Source organism: Maniola jurtina, chromosome 20, assembly GCF_905333055.1.
Source record: "Maniola jurtina chromosome 20, ilManJurt1.1, whole genome shotgun sequence".
Classification (NCBI taxonomy): Eukaryota; Metazoa; Arthropoda; class Insecta; order Lepidoptera; family Nymphalidae; genus Maniola; species Maniola jurtina.
This window is the reverse complement of record NC_060048.1, coordinates 2235243-2258645: the sequence shown is the minus strand read 5'-3', so window position 1 is coordinate 2258645 and position 23403 is coordinate 2235243. Positions and strand designations below refer to the sequence as shown.

The following is a 23403-nucleotide window of genomic DNA, read 5'->3' as shown; positions in this document are numbered from 1 at the left end:
GTTTTTATTTTTCATAATAATTACCTAATTGTGAAATGTATAAAAAGCTTATATCGACTATGATACATATTTTACCCTATGTTTAACTTTTATTTTATAAAATCTCATAGAAGCTACCATTTCAAAAATATTTGCCATTTTATGGCACATGCTTAGTATTATATATAGTATATAGCATGCTCAAAATTACGTTAAGTACGCGACAGGTCGAGATTGCAATCGGGCTATGAGGCGGGAAGACGCCCGGCACACCCGCACGTCACCTGCGCTATCCCGTACCAGGTTAGTGCGGGGGCTGTGCGGGTGTCCCCCCCCCGATTGCCATCTCGGCCTGTCACGTACTATACTTGTGGCGTTGGTACATACTATTCAATAGAGTAACAAAAAATAGATCCCCTATAAAAATATCTATTTATCTATGACTATAATTTTTCTTAAACGAGTAGATACTTAATCTATAAAAATAGTGGTACAGCAATATTATAACAGGACTTTAATCTGAGTTAGCTCTCCATAGCCCGATAAGTGACTGGACATTCTTATGAGGCCCATAGCAACCATGTCTCCTCACATTGCTATGCCACTATCCTTAAAGAATAATACTTTAAGTATGATTATAGCTTAAGTTTATCCTTCAAAAACTTCAACGCTAGCAGCCCCATTGATGTCCTTGAGCTCGGCAGATTTGAATGACGCCACGAAGTTGATTTTACCAATTTTCTGTAAATAATAAGTCTGATTAATATGGATAGGTAAAATCATCTTGAAATAGCTAAGTGGGCAAAAGTAACCGAGAGCTATAAAGCGTAGTTTGATTTTGCTTAGACCTAAGTTTCGGTTAAAACGAGACAGACTTATGACAGCGATATAGCGCTGTCTCTTTTTCACAGTGTCTTAAGTATGAGCTACGTTTCGCCATTAAATCCTTCATTTTCGGTTCTAGATGTCTGAAATGATATCGTCTATAAATATTGCCATCTCTTGGAAGAAGTTCTGGACAGGTGTTCAAGAAGCAGGAGTCAAAAATTAAAAACAGCCATTTTTGACTTCTGCTTTTTGGAGTTTAGACCAGAATAATGGAATGAAACTTTCAAACATTGACGAACAGATAACAGCTATGAGATGCCACCTGATACTATTGTAGGGAGGCCCATAAACATAAAACTCTAAGATTACACATAAACCCATTTCTTCCATTGGTCGGTCTATTGCTGGTCTCTTGAAAATACTCCATATTCCACTGTCTTAAGGCCGATTCACACCAAACATGTACACGTGACGCGTGTGAATCCGTAGACATAACTGCACGCGTTACGTCTACGCGAACGTTCACGCCACGCAAGCGGTATGCCATGTCTCATACAGTTCCATACATTACAACGCAATGGAACGCGCTACGTCTACGCTTACGCAGCCTGTGTGAACGAGCTGTTATGCTGCTTCCGTCCAGCGGTTCCCTCTGACTGGCTTTAAGTTATCTGTCGTCTGTACAGTGGGGTGCAAAGCGTCTGGGTAACCAAATTAGATGGTACTTACATTGGGTTGAACTGGTACTTCAATGGTGAGTAGTTGCAAGGGTTCAGCATCAGAGGCCGGCAAGCGAAGAGTTCTGCCAGCGATGCCGGATGAGGTCAGTCTGAACTCGCAACCAGTCAACGGTCGGTCGAGGGGATTCACGAAGGACAGAACTGCCATGGTTGGCTGGCCGATGATGAGGTCTTCATTGAACTGCGGAAGAAATAAGAAATTAATTTCATGAGAATGTGGGCATCAAGAATAGGTTTATGATAATGGCGATTGGGAATAACAAAGAATAAAACAGTTTGGGGTGCTATTGTAAAGACAGGATATGGCGAATTTCGCTTAGCCGAGGCAAAATTTATGCCCAAGGGAGTATCTCGCTGTTTTTCTCTAGAACTTTTGGAAGCGTGTTAAAAAAATGAAAAAAAAAAGTACATCGTAAGATCTCATAAACTTACCTAATAGAAATTCTGAGGAGACATGACAATCGTCACAGGAGCAGTATTTTGGAATTTTAAAATAGGTAGGTATAAGCCATTCTGGTCTCTATAGTTCGTTGGGTTGAGTATAAATATATGTTAGAAAACCCAAAGCGCCGTACTGATCCAATGATACTGTATGACCACAATATTCTGCTTAAATAAATTCTTGATGTTCCAAATGTTTTACATAATTAGTATTCTACTTCTAGTTTCAGGGTAATTTACTTTTGGAACCATTTAAAAATTGACTCCCTACTATTACAGGTACCTAACCCTAGGAATCTAGAAGTTCATCCTCACCTTAATGTTAATGTTGGGCCGGAGAACTTGGAAGTCGTCGTCGTCGGCCCAGGACTGCTTGGTCTCGTCCACGATGGCCATGGCCGAGATCTTCATGTTGCAGTACTCCACCAGCTTCGGCAGGTAGTCGTCCGCCTTCACCAGAATACTCACTTCTTCGTCTGAAAAACGTTTGAAGAACTAAGTTAGGTGGAACTTTTTACTAAGTGGAAACAGGGTGCTACCGAGAGCACCAAGAGTGAAATCGGGCACGTCAATAGGTTGTTGACATCCTTTCCAATCCAATCCAAGGGATTTCCTTGAATTTTTGTGGAATTTTTTAAATACACGCCAAACTTTCAAATTGATCAACTATTTTGGGGAAGGATTCAAGGCAAGTCATGAAAAATTGGGCCATCTATCTAAAAATTTATAGGATCTCTGTTTAGAAGTGACGATTCAACACACAATAATCACGTTTGAACTGATTGTATTTAAACGAAGGAACACAGCTGAACCGGATACTTTCTATCCCGAAAAAACATTAAGTAACAATTTAGTAAAATTCTTAAATTAGTAAAATTCTTAGGAGATATATTAATGGGCTTACGTTTTGATGGACCGACGAAGACCTTTCCTTCGACCTTCTTCACTAATTCAGCTCTTACTCCGTTGTAGAACACACTCGTTGCTGTCAAAGCTGCCTTGATGTTGCGACCCTATATAAAAAAAAAAGATTAAAATTTAAGGGGCTGCAAATAAAAGCGAGTAACTTATTTACTGGAAAAGGTATGGCCATAGCTGCTTTATAGACTTCTCCCTTAATTCATCCTCTTTATAGCAGTTCAGAATACTCAATTCAGCTAAATATTTAAATGACTTGTCTTCACATTTTCGCAGAGCACTCAGATTTTAATACCTATATATAATAAATTTGGAGAATTCCTGGTAAATTTGGTACAGGAGCAATCCGTCACCCCAGTTGCAGTGGCGTGGATAATATTTAACTGCAATAGCCGAGGATTTTCTTTGTAGAAAACATCATCAACTTCAAAAAGCTACTCGTATTTCAACTCGTTATTGCCTACCTACTATGATATCTATTAACACCTCCAAAAAAAATCAGGTCATGTAGTTAATTCGCTTGGCATTCTAAGGATTTTTTACCTCCTCGGAATTGTTATCGATGTCCACAATAATCCTGAAGTCCTTCCCGATGGGAACTGTGTCGATGTCGCGCAGTTTGAACGTGATCTCGCTAGACATGTTTGTTGCTACCGAGTAATACCTGCAAATTAGCGTTATTTTAACGATTATTATTTATTTACTAGCTGATGCCCGCAGCTTCGCCCGCGTGGATTGGTCAGATCCCCTGCAGCATCAGGATTGAGGAGTTGGAATCCAAATTTTTTATGAAACAATGTCGCAAAGTTCCTCTATCGATTAAAAAAGAAATGACGCAACTCGGTTCAGAAATTTCGGAGATTTCGGTGTACTTAGGTAGAAAAACACAACTCCCTTCTTGAAAGTCGGTTAAAAAAGTAGCCTATGTTACACCCTGGTCAATCCTCTACTTGTATGTGAAAATCCCGTTAAAATCGGTTCAGCCGTTCCGAAGATTAGCCTTTTCAAACAGACAGACAGACAGACAAAAATTTTAAAAACGTGTGATTCAGTTATGGTATCGTTCAAATAACCATGTGACCTTAATATGTGGTAGTTATTTCGAAATTACAGACAGACACTCCAATTTTATTTATTAGTATATAGATATTTTTTAGGGCTCCTTACCTCAAAAGGATATAGGATCACTTTGTTGTCTGTCTGTCTGTCTGTCTGTCTGTCTGTCTGTCTGTTCGTCCGTCTGTCTGTCAAGAAAACCTATTAGACTACAGGCCCATGTTCAAAAATGGATGGGTCATATGAACCACCAGGTGACGTATACAGGACGATATAAGAGCATAAAATAATAAGATTCAGCACTATGCCGTCACTTGTAAGCTGTCCAACAGAGTGCTGGTGAGAATTCAAAAGTGCAGGTAGAGTGAGTACATTTTGGTCATATATTTTTGTACGGCATTTTTACCATCGATAGATCCATGAAAAATAATAAGAAAGCGCGCAGTGCCGTAAAAAAATGGTGCGCCACAAAGTCAGTAAATTTTTTGATTTTCTGACAATTTCCAGGATAAATTTGGTCATTTAATTCTGTACGCCATTAGTTTCATACTGTTTCAATACAGCCTCTAATCCATTATTCCGCAACGACGTACAAAAATCATGCGACAAGGGGAAAAAATTGAGGGTAGCAACCCCCTCTCTTTCCGTGGTCCGGGGGATGATTTGAAACAACATAAAATTAATTTATTTTGAAAGTGTTTTATGCATAGATAATATTTTTTTACATGCCGTACATTTTCGTTGGTCCAAAGGTTTGTAGGGGATGTGGATATTATATACACACCCGTTCACTTCAGTTAGACGGCATAGTGATTTTATCATATTATCAATTGTTCTCTTCAAAAATATGTTAATGCCGTACAGTATCAGATGGCCATAAAGTACTACACCCTTAAAATGGTAGTGTCATTTTCATCAGCCTAAAAGATATAGTCTGCATTAAAATGTACGGCATAATATTTTCCTAATTTATTTATCTTAATACTATTTAAAACAAGGGAAAAGCGTAGATAATTGCTATATTTTATTAATCTATGAATATTTAAACTTTTGCAATAATTTGAAAAATTTCAGTTTTTGTATTTCTCTATATTTTTCTTTAGAACAGTTTCTTTTGAACGGCAATACTATATAACAATAGTATTTTACACTATCATGTTAAAAAAAAAGTTGCCGTACAGAGTCAAATGATTTTACAGCTTTAAAAATCAAGTATACCATGAAATTAAGATAATTATTGATACACATTCAAATGAACACTAATTTTTTGACGGCATTATTTTTAATAGTACTTTTGAGTGCTAGATAATGTTTTGGAACCAAAGCCGTACTTTTTCAAATCACCCCCCGGACCACGGAAAGAGAGGGGTTTGCTACCCTCACTTTTTTCCCCTTGTCGCATGATTTTTGTACGGCGTTGCGGAATAATGGATTAGAGGCTGTATTGAAACAGTATGAAACTAATGCCGTACAGAATTAAATGACCAAATTTATCCTGGAAATTGTCAGAAAATCAAAAAATTTACTGACTTTGTGGCGCACCATTTTTTTACGGCACTGCGCGCTTTCTTATTATTTTTCATGGATCTATCGATGGTAAAAATGCCGTACAAAAATATATGACCAAAATGTACTCACTCTACCTGCACTTTTGAATTCTCACCAGCACTCTGTTGGACAGCTTACAAGTGACGGCATAGTGCTGAATCTTATTATTTTATGCTCTTATATCGTCCTGTATACGTCACCTGGTGGTTCATATGACCCATCCATTTTTGAACATGGGCCTGTAGTCTATATAGGGTATTTCCTGTTGACTTGGAATTATGAAATTTGGCAGGTAGGTAAGTCTTTTAGCACAAGTAGATAGGTACCTGAAGGAAAAAATCCGAAAATCGTGAATTTGTGATTACGTCACAAAAAAATATTTGAAATGTGTTCATGAACGTATAAATTAGTAGTTTCAATTTTCAAAGTAAGATAACTATAACTAGTGATACGAAAGGGCTTTACCTGTATACAGGTTCTAGGAAATTTGCATTTGGATTGTTTGTGAAGATTCTTCGAATTCAGAGGAAACTATAAGCTTGACACGGCCGTAATCTACAGAACATAATCTCACCTCTTCGCCCTTTCCGAGTACCGCACTCCGTTCATGAGAGCCAAACGTTCCGAAGCAGAGCCCTCGTTGTGCTTGTACTCGCCGGTGATGTTCTGCCTGTCTTCGTCGCCAAGGGGGTCGAACACGAAGGGCTTCTTTGTTAGTATCATGCGCCCGATACTGTGGAAGAAGAATAATATAAAAGATTGTCGTTGAAGTTATACTACACAGTGTATTCTAGTCACCTTGGAACAGGACTCAGTTTAGCTTTTACTCACAGATGAGTTCTTTTTACGTTTTGTTAAGTTTTAATTATTTTCCCTTCTGAATATGACGCTACAGTTTCAATGAGAAAACTGGTCTATTAAGCTGAGATGAAGGTGCAGAAGTTACAAACCGTTAATTTTAGGTTTTAAAATACGGATTGATTGTGTTTCACTGCACACAGGAGTTATCGCTCTTTGGTATGGGGTTGTCATAATTTCTATGACTTCAATGGATGGAGTCGGGGATCCGAACTCTCCCGATCGTTCTCTTCGCATAAAAGGCCGTAATGGTGTTTGTTGGGGATACAAACTTCAACATTAGATATTTTTCCCGCTGGACCGGTGACTTCAGGAAGGTGGCGGGAAGTGGTTGGATGAGGAAGGCGGAAGACCGCATTTGGTGACGCGCTCTTGAAAAGGCCTGTGTCCAGTAGCGGATGCATGCTGATGGATTGGATTAGATTGACGGCATCACGATACCTAAAACTGTTTGATAGATTGTAAAATTATAAAACAATACTAACTGATAGTTGTTGGTATCGACCATCGAATATCCTGTCTCCGACTCAGGGTCCTGCCTCCACCTCATCAGATCAGCGTTGACGGAAGCCAACATGAACTCCACGTCATAGTTGAGCCCGATGACGCCCTGCTTGATGGCTTCTAGAGATGCTGGTCCACACTGGAACATTCCTGAGGATGTCTCCTGAGGTGTGGCGTCTACTGCTTGCCAGCCACCGTAACCTTTTGAAACAATTATAATAAGAAGACTTTAACTTATTGTAGGTACACCACCAGTCAAAGACTGTATAATTTAGCGACCATATTCGCTACATACATACCTACCTAAATCTTTTCTAAGGACCACCAATAACAAAAAAAATTGAAATAGGTAAGTCATGGATTAAGCAAACTTCTGAATTTACTGGGCCTCTTATGGTTTATTAAAATCCTTTCCAAGGTAACTTGATTAAATACTTATATGAGCTGTATTATGGTCAATATGTGATCTTATAGCTCAATTTGTTCAGCTGTCGAGTCTGAGGAAAGAATAAAGTTGGGCCAAGTAGATAGGTATTTCAAAAAATTGTTCAAAATATTATATGATTGATATTTTTAGAGGTAATATTGTCGTCGCAAACGACAGGCATTCATTGTCGGGCAAAGGATTCCTCAAGGATTTTTAAAGAAGACGGTCTTGAGCCGTTTGTGTTCAGTGACTCCCAGGTTTTCACTTGAGTTCGTCCGTACACCTAGTTTTTGGGATGGTCTGTAAATAATGTCTTATGGTTTTACCTGGTGGCAGATCAGGTCTGGCCATCCACACGTCATTCCACACGTGGTAGTTCCAGATGGAGTCAGCACCCTGAGGGTTGTTGGGATCGAAGTCCAGCTCCTCCATGGTCTCGGTGTAGTATTTGTCCACGGTCAGGGAACTGTTGGCGTCGTGAGCTGACACCAGGTTGGTTACCACTCTTGAGGGGATACCGAGGGCACGGCAAACTGTAACAGATTTTTTTTATAAAGTACCTAATTATGATCTTTCTTGTTCTTTTTATCTGAGGTCACTGCATTATAAAAAAGTCTTAATTTCATAATTTGTGTGATAACCTTTGATTCGAGATATTTTTCGGCCGCGCGTCTTTAATTTCGTTGTTTCCATGTATAAATATTACATAGGTACGTAGCATCATCATTTTCATTGTCTTTTCGGATTTATGTTAAAATTTTCCTAGGTATACCTTTTAATTAATAAATATTGAGAATAGCGAACAATTTAAAATTAGTAGGTAAGTATAAAAGGTAGGTAGGTACTTTTGCCATTAGTAAACATAGTTTGTTGATTTCTGTCACAAACCCGTATTTTAAATCGCACCCAATAGGCGTACCTAAATACAAGGTAAATATTTCCGAAATCAAACATGATCTCGCAATAGTGACACGTATTTCAATGTGAATTCTAAACAACAGTTCAGCATGATAGTTGAATAATATTAAAACGCATCATGATTGCATCTAGCTGGATCAGGATACTGATTGGGTAGTATTGTCACGATCAAATTATCACGATTGATGAGAAATTGTCTTGGTATGGCATCAACGTATGCTTCATAACATCGTAAGATCATGTCATGTCATCGTAATATCCTGTTGTCAGCTTGCTCAGTACCTATTGGAGTTGAAATGCGCCCCCTTTATACATATATATATTATGTTTTTATATATTTATTACATTGTTGACTTTGCATCACACATGAGATTATAAAATTCACGCATGTAGGCTTGCTTAGCCACTTGCTTAATTAGGCAAATAATTAAGCAAGCGCAGTAAACTATAAGCTTACAAAATCTATTCCAGGCTGGTAAAGGACCCACTCTGCATGTATTAAAGGTGCCCACAGAAAGGAAACCTACAAATGAAGGGAAAACATGGTTCTCTCACCAGTGGTGACAACGTCAGCGAACACCGACCTCTGTCCGCAAGGTACCTCCTGCTGCTCCAGGTACAGCACCAGGATGTCCACGGATCCAGTCCATTCGGCTGGTATGGTGCCAACGTCATATTAACCGTCCCATCTCCCGATAAAAATACGTCTTACCAGTAGTGACAACGCCAGCGAACACCCAGCACTATCCATAAGGTACCCCCTGTTGCGTCTGCAGGTACAGCGGCAGGATATCCACGGATCCAGTCCACTCGGATGGTGCGGTGCCAACGTCATATTAACCGTCCCATCTCCCGATAAAAATACGTCTTACCAGTAGTGACAACGCCAGCGAACACCCAGCACTATCCATAAGGTACCCCCTGTTGCGTCTGCAGGTACAGCGGCAGGATATCCACGGATCCAGTCCACTCGGATGGTGCGGTGCCAACGTCATATTGACCGTCTCATCTCCCGATAAAAATGCGTCTTACCAGCAGTGACAACGCCAGCGAATACCCAGAACTGACCATAAGGTACTTCCTGCTACGACTCCAGTTACTGCGCCAGGATATCCACGGATCCGGTCCACTCGGATGGTGCGGTGCCATCATCGCATTGTTCCCCTCATAGCTCAATCAGAACATCTCTTACCAGTAGTGACAACGCCAGCGAACACCCAGCACTGCCCATAAGGCACCTCCTGCTGCGACTCCAAGTACTGCGCCAGGATATCCACGGATCCAGTCCACTCGGATGGTGCGGTGCCATCATCGCATTGTTCCCCTCATAGCTCAATCAGAACATCTCTTACCAGTAGTGACAACGCCAGCGAACACCCAGCACTGCCCATAAGGCACCTCCTGCTGCGACTCCAAGTACTGCGCCAGGATATCCACGGATCCAGTCCACTCGGATGGTGCGGTGCCATCATCGCATTGTTCCCCTCATAGTTCAATCAGAACATCTCTTACCAGTAGTGACAACGCCAGCGAACACCCAGCACTGCCCATAAGGCACCTCCTGCTGCGACTCCAAGTACTGCGCCAGGATATCCACGGATCCAGTCCACTCGGATGGTGCGGTGCCATCATCGCATTGTTCCCCTCATAGCTCAATCAGAACATCTCTTACCAGTAGTGACAACGCCAGCGAACACCCAGCACTGCCCATAAGGCACCTCCTGCTGCGACTCCAAGTACTGCGCCAGGATATCCACGGATCCAGTCCACTCGGATGGTGCTGTACCATCGTCATATTGTCCATCCCATCGCCCGACCAGAACACCTGCATCGTCGTTTGAGTTGACTATACGGGAGATAACTCGTGAGACTTTTACTGGGTCACCGCGGCTGTGGAAAAATTTTATGAAGGTTCGATGACAATTTTTTTTATAGTGGTATTAAACTCTGATCTAATTTATTATAATAGTAAAGTAACAATGTCGCAGTGAAGGTTCTGAGCCCACTTTTTGAGCGGCAGATGATATCAGAAGAAAGACTTTTCATTGTTGAAGTGAGAAAGTCACACTTTTGAGTTTTTTACATTGGTCAAGGTGAAATTATCCCAAAAACAATGTAGAGAAAGGCAATAAAAAGTGTCGTTTGAGCTTGCCAACAGTTTTCCTTAATTATTCCTGCTTCTGATCAATATTAGTCAATATTAGCACATTTGTCATGACAAAAAAGAGCGTTCCCTGAAACCTGCGCAGGCGGTGATTTTTCGATCTATTTGGTTATAGGTAAGAACACGAAGCGAGGTGCGATGGCGAGGGTGCCTTGCTACTCGTTATTACGGTACGGTATTATTAATTAAAATTACTCACTGGTGGAACGGCATCTCAGCACGGTCCAGCATGAACATGACCGCAGGCAGCACAACAGCATCAAACTGTCCATAGAACCACGGCTTGCCTCTGGTAGTCTTGATGGGACCCACCCACACCTTGCCGATGTCATTCAGCACGTATTCTTGGAGCAAGTTGGTGTCTTCCATGAAGGTTTGATCATCTGCCAAAGCCACATGAAATTAAAATGAAATCTAGGTTCCTATTACAACAGGAGCTCTCCAAAATGATCTTTCTAAAAATCTTTTATGACTGGAGGGACTTCGTTTTGTTGGTTTGGCTTCAGACCCTGTATCACGTTGACCGTTGCCGATATATTGTGATCGCCACCGCTTTAGAGTTCTGTTCCAATACTAATTGCCGCCAGGAACAGTAGCAGCTTCTTGGCCGAGATGTTTTTCACCTCCTCCGCGTGCAGTATCTATGACTGGAGAGTCTGCCAACCACGATCCAATTTTTTTCCAATGCGATATAGTACAGTTAGAAAACTTGTTCTCGATTTTTAACATTCCCACGATCACGTCCAAAGAACGTGTGCAAAATTGCAAAAGTTTAAAAGATGTTGATATCTTGACCCACTGGTAAGAAACATAAGGTTAATGAAGAAAATGAAGTGTTTAGTTCTTCTTACCCGGATGCCAAGGATTGAAGAGGATATAAAGATCCTGATCAAAGTCGTATACTTCCCGGGCTGGTGAGCCCTTCAACCTGGTGACAACTCGGAGAGCCCAGCTACCGACTGGTATGTTTACTGGAGTGGAGATCTGCCAACAAAAAAATGTTTGATTACTTTACTCCCTTTTAGCGACATATCAATAAATGAATGAATATATACCTACTTTTATTGTAATATTTCTGCAATATAGGCTTTGGCTGAGTTTCTTGCTTCAATAGCTTAGCGACCAAAGATATATTAAATTAATATTCTTATAATATTAGGTATAACAACAATAAAGTTATCAACAAGACAAATAGTAAATAAAAAAACAAATAGGTAGGTATATTATGCAAAATCTAAACGTTTTCCCATAAAAATACTCAGAACAAGTTTTGATTACGATCATAATAATGTGTCTGATGGAGTAGATAAACTGGAAATCGAGATAATAAATGCTTTAACAGCATCTTTTAATGGTTTTGCTGAACAATAAATTTTAGCATAAACGTTTAGGTAACTAGGTAAAGGTTAGGCTTACGTCTATATTAGGTATCAAAGGGGTAGACAGGGGTAAGTAAACAATTATTGACAAAGACGTATTATAAATTGAAAGTTAGTTTTATTATCTGCCAATGCGCACTTAGCTGCCAATTTGCACATGGTCAGCTTAGTGGACTATGTCCTAAACACAGGGGACCCGTGGTTAGTATTGTACCAGTGGCCTAAACGATATGATACTTACTAGTGTAAATTAAAAATTTATAACACCCCCGACAAGTGAAGGTTATAGTAACTAGAAAAGAGCTGATAACTTTCAAACGGCTGAACCGATTTTCTTGGATTATAGCTAAGAACACTCTCGATCAAGCCAACTTTCAAACAAAAAAAACTAAATTAAAATCGGTTCATTAGTTTAGGAGCTACGATGCCACAGACAGATACACAGATACACACGTCAAACTTATAACACGCCTCTTTTTGGTTCGGGGGTTAAAAACAACCCTGACCCGAAATTCCACCCAGCTTCAATTTTCTAAAAATCTCTTCTTAGTGAAATACCTACCTTATAGACCCTACATGCAAAATCTGAAGCTTTCAGTTCTGAATATGTCTTACCTACTTTGTAATTATTTTTTGCATGTGGCCATTTTAAAATTCGCCATGTAGATTTTTCATTATTTGTGTTATAGCAGCCAAAGAAATGTACACACTCTGTGAAAATTTCAACTCTCTACTTTTACGGTTCATGAGATAATACAGTCCGCTGACAGACAGACGGACAACAGCGGAGGCTTAGTTCGGGTCCCGTTGGAATTCTTCGGATACCCTGAAAAACTAATCAGGAATCCAAAACATTCAGAAAATCTAGGTAGGTAAGTATGTATTTAATATTCAGATGGTGTGCATAGAATATAATGATAAAACTAAAACCTAGCCTTGAAACGACAATCTTAGGTAAGTACTTTATTCATTAAGTCTAGATCTAGCTTGTCTGTTAGACAAATAAGGAAACGAATTATCAAATCAATTTACGTTTTGTATCTCATTATTAAATTGGTAGCATGGATGGTATAAATAGTAGATAATCTGGTAAAGAGGTGAGTGAAAATTTGAAAAAGTAACATCCAGCTATAAACAGTAAATAATACTTAGTTCAAAACTTTACCATTAAAATTAAATTAACATTAAAAACTGGAATGAGGCTCTCCCAACACCGAGAAGAATGGCGTGCACGTGAGGAGGCCTATATCCAACAATTCAAAAAAACCGGACGGATAGTCAGACAGACAGATTACAAAGTGACCTTGTAAGGGTTCCGTTTTTCCTTTTGAGGTACGGACCCTAAAAATTCAAAATATTTTTATTCAATTAGACTTTTACTTTAGAATCGTCAAAAGCATCTACCACTGGTTCGGATTGGATTCATAAGGGCTAAGAAAGAAGAAGAGGAATAAGAATTGTTCAAAAGCCCTCCGAAATTGTAAGTGAGAATCTGAAGCAAAGAGTAGGTAAGTACATATCCGAAGTATCCACTAGTCTAAGAATTCTCTAGGATATCACCGCTTTTTATAATAATAATAATAATAATAATAAACATTTATTTCGGACTATTCCATTCATCCATATAGTGTTAGTAACAGGGTCTTATGAACTATGTTAGTGATTAAATTAAATTAAATTAAATCAAATCAAGTCAAATGAAATCAGATTAAATTAAATCAAACCAATATTAAATTAAATTAAATCAAATCAGACCAAATTAAATTAAATTAAAATAAATTAAATCAAATTAAATTCAAATAATAATACGTAGATGTAATAGTAAGTATCTAGGTATCTGAATTAATCGATGATCAAGGTGATCGAAGGATATCTAAATCTAAAAATTTAATGTAAAATTTAGTATTTGCATGCTCGGTAGACCGTATTTCCGGCCGAATAACCTTAATGTAACATGTTAGCCTCAAACCGACCTCAAAATCTAGGTTCTTAATTATTGGACTTGTTCTTTTTATTCGATTTGATGACTGAGATCGATTGAGTTCTTATATACCTTCATATTTCCCGGTAGCTAGGTATCAATTTGGTACCTTCAAAATAAGAGTGAATCAGGCACCTTTTGGGTAGGCGCGCTCCACCCTATACTATAATTTATGTAAGACAAGCCTATAATATGTTATATTAAAATAAACCTAATATGCCACTGAGCCGTCTTGAGACGCAAGACCAGGGCGTATAGAATGGATGGCGTGGTGGCGCATGTTGAAAAATCTCTATGCAGCATCCGATATGCACCGTGCATCCTACTACTAAACATGCAGGAAAAGCAAGCAAAGATGAAGGGCGGGCAGTGCATAATTATACAGCTAGGTAATGAGGTACCAAGCCACGGTTTAAAGATTGATTAAAGGATTGATTTGCGATTATAGATAGCCGATATCAATGTACAAGAATGGTACAAATAGATTTGGCAGCCGCAGTGAACTGTAATCATTTTGACTGTGAACTCATATCCTATTTTAGATTTAGATATTTTAAGATTTAACTGAATCATTTCTTTAAAAGTATCTATACTTATTAATAATGGTTTCCAAACGTGTAAAAATAACTTCAACGTATTTTTAACTAGCTGATGCCCGCGACTTCGTTCGCGTGGATGTAGGTTTTTTAAAAATCCCGTGGGAACTCTTTGATTTTCCGGGATAAAAAGTAGCCTATGTGCTAATCCAGGGTATAATCTATCTCCATTCTAAATTTCAGTCCAATCCGTCCAGTAGTTTTTGCGTGAAGGAGTAACAAACATACACACACACACACACACACACACATACAAACTTTCGCCTTTATAATATTAGTGTGATTGAATACTAAGTAGGTACTCGTAAAGTAACCAACATAGCTCATAGGTTGGGAAGCTGAAGTGGCTACGGGTAAGTCGAAAAACCGATAGACCTTGAGGTCCCAACGTGGATGAATTATTTATCCAAGGGTCCCAACTCCCAGGGTTCTAGAATGGCGACCTCGCACTGGAAAGCGCAGAGTTGGAGGACTCCCACTAGTTGGACAGACGACATCAAACGAGTTACAGGGAGCCGCTGAATTCAGGCGGCGCAAGACCATGGCGTATAGAGATCTACGTCTAGAGTAGACGTCGCGTCTATCGGTTGATAATGATCATGATGATAACTAAGTACTTATAGTGCGCGACAGATTGAGATGGCAACCGGGGTGGGTCGCCCCGCAGTTCGCACATCCGCACAGCCCCCCGCCTCATATCCCAATTGCCATCTCAACCTGTCGCGTATTATACGTATAATTTTAAATTAAATATTCTAAGTAGGTAAATATTTGCAACTCGTTTCGTGAACTATGTAATGTATGTAACATAACCAGTTTTCAAGGAATGCTTAAGGACATATTTTGTATACTTTACTCTCTCAGAAGTCAGAATTTAAATACATAAGTAGAATAATTAGTTATGTACATTATTCTCTTCGATCTGATATCATCATCACCAACCCCTCAGGATAAGAAAAGGGTTTTGGCATTGTCTACCACGCTGCCTAAGTTTGGATTGACAGACTTGACGCCTCTTTGAGAACATTATGCAGAACTCTCAGACATGCAGGTTTCCTCACGATGTTTTCATTCACCCTTAAAGCATTGTCTAACAGGCTAACACATTTTCATTGTTATCCCAACTCCCAGACACAAAAGCACAGACAACATATTTATATTGTTGCACAAAAAAAAAACTCAAAAAGAATATACCTAGGTATACTTTAATAATTATCTTCGAATAATGTTCCTCTAGAAAAGCTAACCTTGATAAATACTAGTCGTATTTAAGAATTAACTAGTGACCCGCCTATCCTTACGCGTTGGTCTCACAGACCCTAAATAAACTTTTTCAATATCTTTTCTCTCGTTTCATAATATCGCTAGGGTTGGATTTGCAAGTCGCTTTTATATCAGCACCTCGTACTGATTTATAGGGCCTTACCTCAAATGATATGGTGTTATCCTGTTCTCCCACCTCAATGACCTTGGCACTCCAAGAATATTTGTCTGGAACCGCATCCCTCTTCAGAAACATTGATCCCTGAGTGTCTATTTGAGGTTTGTCACCTGAATAAATGAAGAAATTATTTAATACTAGCCGATGCCCGCGATTTCGCCCGCGCGGATTTAGGTTTTTCGAAATCCCGTGGGAACTCTTTGATTTTCCGGGATAAAAAGTAGCCTATGTGCTAATCCATGATATTATCTATCACCATTCCAAATTTCAGCCAAATCCGTCCAGTAGTTTTTGCGTGAAGGAGTAACAAACATACACACACACACACACACACATACACACATACAAACTTTCGCCTTTATAATATTAGTGTGATGTGAATAGCTGTTAACTTCGTCGACGTGAAAATATTATTTGAACAGAACTACTTAATTGATTTTCTGGAACAAAAAGTGTCAGTAGTCCAGTCCTTGTCAAATTCGTTAAAATCGGTTCAGCTTGGGTTCAGCAGATGAGATGTGAAAAGGTACTGTCAAATAAGGTAGGTGAAAAAAGGTAAAGTTTCTTATCACTACCATGCGAATGCGAAAGGGTGTTTGTTTATCGTTTTTTTATGTTGCAAACCGTTGCATACGTTGACGTGATTTTTTACAAGAATATATTTAAAGACCTGAAAAGTAACATAGGCTACTTTTTATCCAAAATCATAGATTAAAAAAATACCACGTGGATGAAGTCGTGGGCATCAGCTTGTTTATAATATTACTGGAGTAGATTTATTAGAAAACTCCGTGTGAACTCTTTGATTTACCCGGACAAAAAGTAAGCTCATGTGAATTTACAGTATGCAAGCTATGTCTGTTTCAAATTTTGTCAAAATCGGTGAAACAAATGGGCCATGGAAAGCGAGCATACAGACAGACACACTTTCGCATATATTAAGTATGGATTTAGTTGCTCTTTTTCCGTACCCAGTGTAAAAACAAGCTGTACGGTGTCCATGTTCTCATCGTAGGGTCTGTTGAACCGGACCACGCCGTTGAAGGGTTGACCGCGCCGCACTATGGTCGTGGTCACATCTGTTGGTGGGTCGATGTTTAACGCTTCAAATCTAGAAAAAAATAGAAAAATATTTATGGTGGGTATGGTGGTATTGGAGGTTTGAATGTTTTAGTATGGAGGCTGACCTACCTTGTAGTCCGCCATTTTTCATTTTTACGGTACCGTAACTCAGAAGGCTAAGCGATGGGTTGAGATCACAGAAATCCAAATAAATACATTTTATATCTATGGTTGAGATTAATAAAATTAGGATGATGACAAAAATATATGATTCAAGGATTATCTTATCACAGGAAAAAATAAATAGTGCACAATTATTATCTTTCTGCACAAGTTGAACACAGGATATTAATGAGTTTAAAAAATTCCTCACATTTCATATTTTAGTTACTACACTTAAACCATATTTTTTTTGTTAGATGGTTAACATGAAAATTATACTTACTTTTTGGTATTATGGGGCTGTGCATTCTCCACTGGATAGAAGTGTATGATATCTACAACAAGAGGTTCCATTGTTGCTTTTCTTGAAAACTAGGTCTGGAACAAGAAACAATTGATCAAATATACAAATCACTTTTATTTTTTTAATTTTCGATGCATGGAAAAAATCTGTGTTTTTCCATTAATGATATTTGATCCCTACTTAATTGGAATCGAACCTGGGACCTTTACTCTCGGAAGTCTTTACATCCAATACAGATGATGCCCACAACTTCATCCGCGTGGTTTCATGGTTTTAAAAATTCCATGGTTTCTCGAGAAAAAAGTAACATGTAAGTACTTAGGTAGAATAATTTTTGTCAAATTGTTATAATGATTGGGCCTTCAAATACTAACAAACAGACAGACAGACAGCTTCGCATACATAATGTTAGTATGAATTCTTTATTAAAAAAGAAAAATCTTAAACTAAAATATTTAGATATAACACCTTTTAGTCTCAGAAAATCAAGGAGTTCCCATGGGATTTATAAAAGATCTAAATCCATGCCAACGAAGTTACGGGCTTCATCTGTTTGGTACAGAGATAGCTTGTATCCCGGAGACGAACATAAGCTACTTTTTATCCCGGAAAATCAAAGAGTTCCAACAGGATTTAAAAAACCCGAAACTTACGCGGCCAATCGGAGGGATCATGTACCTTTCTTCTTCTGAATTAAGCCTTTAATATTTTTTGTGGTTCTGATCTACCACTGGTAATTTTCACTTTACCTATTCCTAGAACAACTGGACTCCTTGATGGAGTATCCATCACGTACCTACAATGAACTGCAAGGTTTAAGTGTGGAAAAGAAACCCAGGACAGAAGACGTGGAACGGCGAACTACCTCATTAAAAGAACACGCTCTTTGAATCATCTAGTTTTTAATATTTTCTGTGGATTAGGTGTACCACTGGAACGGAACATTATATCGAGAAAAACCGGATTCCATGATGGATGGCATTATAGTGGGCAGCAAGGTTTAGGTGCGGAAAACAGAACAGCAGAATGGATGACTAACTTCCTTATTGAAAGAACATGCTCTTTGAACATGCATCGTTGCATACGGGCTCAACAGCTAATACACGTATTGTGTCATTGCATCCAATAGATATAAACGCTAGCTGACTAAGATAACGAAGATGATCAAGGCTAACATATGCGGTTTATTGGTTACTAGCTGATGCCCGCAGCTTCGCCCGCGTGGATTGGTCAGATCCCCTGCAGCATCAGGATTGAGGAGTTGGACTCCAAATTTTTTATGAAACAATGTCGCAAAGTTCCTCTATCGATTAAAAAAGAAATGACGCAAATCGGTTCAGAAATCTCGGAGATTTCGGTGTACATAGGTAGAAAAACACAACTCCCTTTTTAAAAGTCGGTTAAAAAAGTAGCCTATTTTACGCCCTGGTCAATCCTCTACTTGCCTGTGAAAGTCCCGTCAAAATCGGTTCAGCCTTTCCAAAGATTAGCCTTTTCAAACAAACAGACAGACAGACAGACAGACAGACAGACAGACAGACAAAAATTTTAAAAACGTGTGATTCAGTTATGGTATCGTTCAAATAACCATATGAGCTTAATATGAGGTAGTTATTTCGAAATTACAGACAGACACTCCAATTTTATTTATTAGTATAGATTCTTAGATTTTCTAATTTTTCCCATGGATTTTGATGAGGAAATAAAATAGTTAAGTATGCTATCTACTATTTATTATGATCGCTACTACGTACCTAGTACGTGTAGATTTAGGTTTATCTAAAATCCTAAGGCAGTTTCCTTGGGATTTAGGATACTTTTCATCCCGGAAAACGGAAACGGAAAATCTACGGTTTCGATTTTCCGCGATAAAAGTATCCTATATCCTTATACAGAATGCAAGCTATCTCTGTACTAAATACATAATACGAACATTCATCATTCATCCACGAACTTTTTGATTTTCCGAGACAAAACGCTTTATGACCATACCCGGTACCTATACAAGTTATTTCTGTATCGATTTTCATCAAAATCTTTCAAACGAATAGGCCGTGAAAAGCTAGCAGACAGACAGACAGGCACACTTTCGCAATTAGGTAGGTACATTATTAATCTATATACTAATAAATAAAATTGGAGTGTCTGTCTGTTATTTCGAAATAACTACCGCATATTAAGGTCATATGGTTATTTGAACGATACTATAACTGAATCACACGTTTTTAAAATTTTTGTCTGTCTGTCTGTCTGTCTGTCTGTCTGTTTGAAAAGGCTAATCTCCGGAACGTCTGAACCGATTTTGACGGGATTTTCACAGACAAGTAGAGAATTGACCAGGGAGTAACATAGGCTACTTTTTTAACCGACTTTCAAAAAGGGAGTTGTGTTTTTCTACCTGTGTACACCGAAATCTCCGAGATTTCTGACCGATTTGCGTCATTTTTTTTTTATCGAAAGAGGAACTTTGCGACATTGTTTCATAAAAAATTTGGAGTCCAACTCCTCAATCCTGATGCTGCAGGGGATCTGACCAATCCACGCGGGCGAAGCTGCGGACATCAGCTAGTATTTGTGTGAAATGAACAGTTATTCCTGCTACTAAACTATACAATCAAGCGGTGATAGCCTATTAATTACGACTTCGGCCTTCTATTCGAGTGGTTGGGGGTTCGATCCCGGGCATGCCTGAGAGTTGTCAAAGATGTCTGCCAATCCGCACTGGATCAGCGTGGCAGACTATGGCCTAAACCTTTCTCATTCTGAAAGGAGACCCACGCTCTGTAGTGCGCCGGCGATGGGTTGATCATGATGATGATGGCTCAAAACAATATTAATCATCAATATCCCGTCAAGTCAATACTTTCGACTTTCGAGCAAGCTACAATAAAAAGGTGTAGTCTTATCCATATTTTTAAACCGGCATGGCGGGACAGGTTTTGTACTTATATATTTGTTTCTTGTACGCCGAAAATTGGTCATTAAAATAAATGATACTTAATTGCAGGATATCACCTAGCTAGACGGTATTGAAGATTTATCATTTGCAATTTTTAAATATACGTAGCATAAACAGATGGTAGCTATATCTATCTACTAGTTAACTTTGGCAATACGTTAATCCTACCTACTCGTATATCAGTTTATACATATTAGTAGAAGAATAGAATAAGTATGGTGCGCGCGACTTTGCCCGCGTGGACTAAGGTTTTTAAAATTCCATGCTTGAACTTTATGATTTTCCTGGATAAAAGGTATTTAGATACGAGTATGTCTGTCTCCATAGCTATCTCTGTTCCAAATTTCGTCAGCAGACAGACAAACACGCTTTTGCATTTATTGTATAAGTATGGATTAGTATGGATGAGATCACGGTCAAGTAAAATCCATCATAGACAAAAAAACTATATTCTTTTAATAACATTTTTATGAACCAGTTACCTACTTCCTAGTGAATAAAATCCGATGCCAAAGAAAATTATAGGAAATCGCGTCATAGCACTGAAAATACAGGCATAGTACTGAAATACATGCTAGATTCGTGTTTTCAGGCTAAACACATTGTTATTAGTTTATTCAATATTAAATATGTATAGATACTGGTAACAACTTTGTATTGTTTTGAATTTTGTTAAGTCGTTACTATGGAAATCGACGCCTTCGCCTATCGAGTTTCTATTTGCGTAGACCCCTGCCACAAAAAAAATAATTTTGCTAGTCTACCTAACTTATTCTTATTGAATACTGCTTATACTTATTTATACTACCCATATTTATTGAATTTAAAAAAAAAATCGATTTTTTTCGGCTTTCGGTTCGTCAAAAGCACATCTTTTATTCTGAGGAGTTCACAATAGGTATGTATACATTTAGATCTTTTGCTTTGAAAAGCTGGCACTAAAATTATAAACATGAACTCTGTCACTCTGTCTGTCTGTCTCAACAGTACATGTCTCCGATCTTGACAGGTAAAGAGATCCAGCATCCAGGAGGTGGACATGGGATCCTTATTATCCCAGAGTCAGAGTTCCTACGGGATGAATAAAAACTTAAATCGGATATCAGATTAGATAGTACATAATATTTACTTACTAATATTATAAAGAGGAAAGATTTGTGTGTTTGTTTATTTGCAGTAGATAAACTCTAAAACTACTAAATCGATTTTAATAATTATTTCACCATTAGAAAAGCTACCTTATCCAGAAGAGACAGGCAAATTACATACCTGTATACGTACCGCGGATGAAGTCGCGAGCAAAAGCTAATTTATTAAAAGATTTAAAAATCTCAAAAATATCAGTTAATGTCTATCATTTATTCAAATTTATATATCAAACAGAACCAACCTTATTTAAAAAAAAATATTCACAGCACTAAAACTTTCACAGACTGTTTGTTACTGGCAGTAAAAAAGCAACGCACGAAAATAAACGTGCGGAATTAAAAAAATATTGAAATTCAAATGTAGAACGCCGCGGTTCACGTTCGAGCTCAACTGAAGTTTGACTCGCGGTGTTCGGGATATATCTTTGGGTGCGTGTGCGACGATCATCTTTTTAGGGTGACCATGATTTTGAACATTGTCGGAATTTATTACCAACTAGATGATACCAGCGACTTCGTCCGCGTGGATGCGGGCTTTTAATCCCGCGAGAACCGATTTTCCTTCGATTTTTGCCTAAAAAAGTAACAAACACACACACACACACACACATAAATTTATGCCTTTATAATATTACTGTGAATAGTGATTATTTGAATACCTCTCTCTGGCGCAGTAGTGAACGCTTTGGTCTTATTAGTGGAAGATCCAGGGTTCGACCCCGGCAGGGGCGATTTGGGAATTTATATTTTGTAAATTGTGCCTCTAGTCTGATTTAGTGAAAGGCTTCGGCCGTGGCAAAGTCGTGCCGCCAAGCGATTTAGCGTTTCGGTACGATGCCATGTAGAAACGGGCCAAGGGTAGTGTTTAATGAAACTGCCATACCCCTTCCAAGTTAGCCTGCTGCTCTGAGCTACTTCCATACTTCCATACAATATTATAAATGGAAAAGTGTTGTTTTATCCCAAAAATCTAAGAGTTTCCATAAAGGCGCGAACATCATCTAGTGACAAAATGATGACGGACTAGATTCTAATCCGTCAATTAATTTTTCCTGATTTGCTAAATTCGTGGCTACAGTACAGTGACGAATGGCGCCAAATCACAGGAATACATAGTATTATTAATAAATACTAATAAATATATTCTCTACGGCCACGGCCGGTGCGTCGCGACGCTGCCTCAGTGTTTCCCAAAGGCCGCGAACTTGGCGACACGTCACCGACTTTACCATCATTATGCGTAACTGAACATTATTTGTACTAACGTTTTAATTATAATGATATAATCACTTACAAGAAATACCTATAAGATAACACACATCAAATACCTAAGTATAGTTAACAGGGCTCTCTCCGTCACTTACTCCATACAATCGTAGTTCCAATTTCATTTGAATATTAACCAACCAAAGTCCATGAAATTTTGCAGACATATTCAGAAGAAACTAATATCTGTGCCTGTGGTGTTTTAGATTTTTCTAAAAATATGTAGTTTTAAAATTACAGGGGCTCAAATATTTGTATGTGAATTTTTAAGACCGCGTAACTTTGAAACCGAATATTTTAACGGAAATCTGGAAAACCACAGGCATAGATATTGGTTCCCGGAACATTTCTACGAAATTCCATTGAGTATGATTGGTTAGTATTCCTATGAGAGACGAACTACGTTTGTATGGAGCGAGTGACGGAGAGACCCCTCAAAATGATATAATCACTTACAGGAAATATAAGATAACACACTTCAAATGCCCAAGTATAGTTAACATCGTTTGATTATGAATGAACTCACAAAACTAGCAACATGTACGATATTATTATGTTTATAGATACTACAATGTGAGACTATGAAGTCTCGAAATTCGATGTCGACCTGAGAAAGCTCGCAAGGTTTTTCAATATGAATAATTTTTTTTCAATAAAAGTCGGTCAAGTAATCATCGGACTCGTACACGAAGTGTTCCGTACCTTTGAACAAGAAATAACACTT

The 23403-nt window shown here is 38.5% G+C and overlaps 2 protein-coding genes across 3 annotated transcripts in view; one reads left to right on the top strand and one right to left on the bottom strand.

The window, feature by feature from the left end:
- The window catches only part of LOC123875738 (nicalin-1), a 33379-nt gene extending 17401 nt beyond the window's left edge, over nt 1-15978 (top strand). The window contains exons 11-12 of the transcript XR_006798203.1: nt 14377-14422; nt 15953-15978. The gene's annotated coding sequence lies outside the window, so the exon portion shown is untranslated. The remainder of the gene's footprint in view (nt 1-14376; nt 14423-15952) is intronic.
- On the bottom strand, nt 9-21823 carry LOC123875729 (hemocyte protein-glutamine gamma-glutamyltransferase-like). Of its 2 annotated transcripts, none has more exons than XM_045921742.1 (15): nt 21656-21823; nt 17282-17380; nt 16750-16889; nt 15764-15888; nt 11233-11365; nt 10581-10764; nt 9890-10107; nt 7626-7832; nt 6854-7073; nt 6085-6243; nt 3450-3570; nt 2893-3001; nt 2304-2464; nt 1537-1728; nt 9-720 (listed from the first exon to the last, which is right to left on the bottom strand). In XM_045921742.1, the coding sequence occupies exons 2-15, from the start codon at nt 17308-17310 to the stop codon at nt 628-630; spliced, it is 2091 nt and encodes a 696-aa protein (XP_045777698.1). In that variant the 5' UTR covers nt 17311-17380; nt 21656-21823; the 3' UTR covers nt 9-627. The 2 variants fall into 2 exon arrangements, with proteins under 2 accessions (XP_045777698.1, XP_045777697.1); XM_045921741.1 differs by having other exon boundaries at nt 17286-17380.
- Between the last annotated feature and the right edge of the window lie 1580 nt (nt 21824-23403).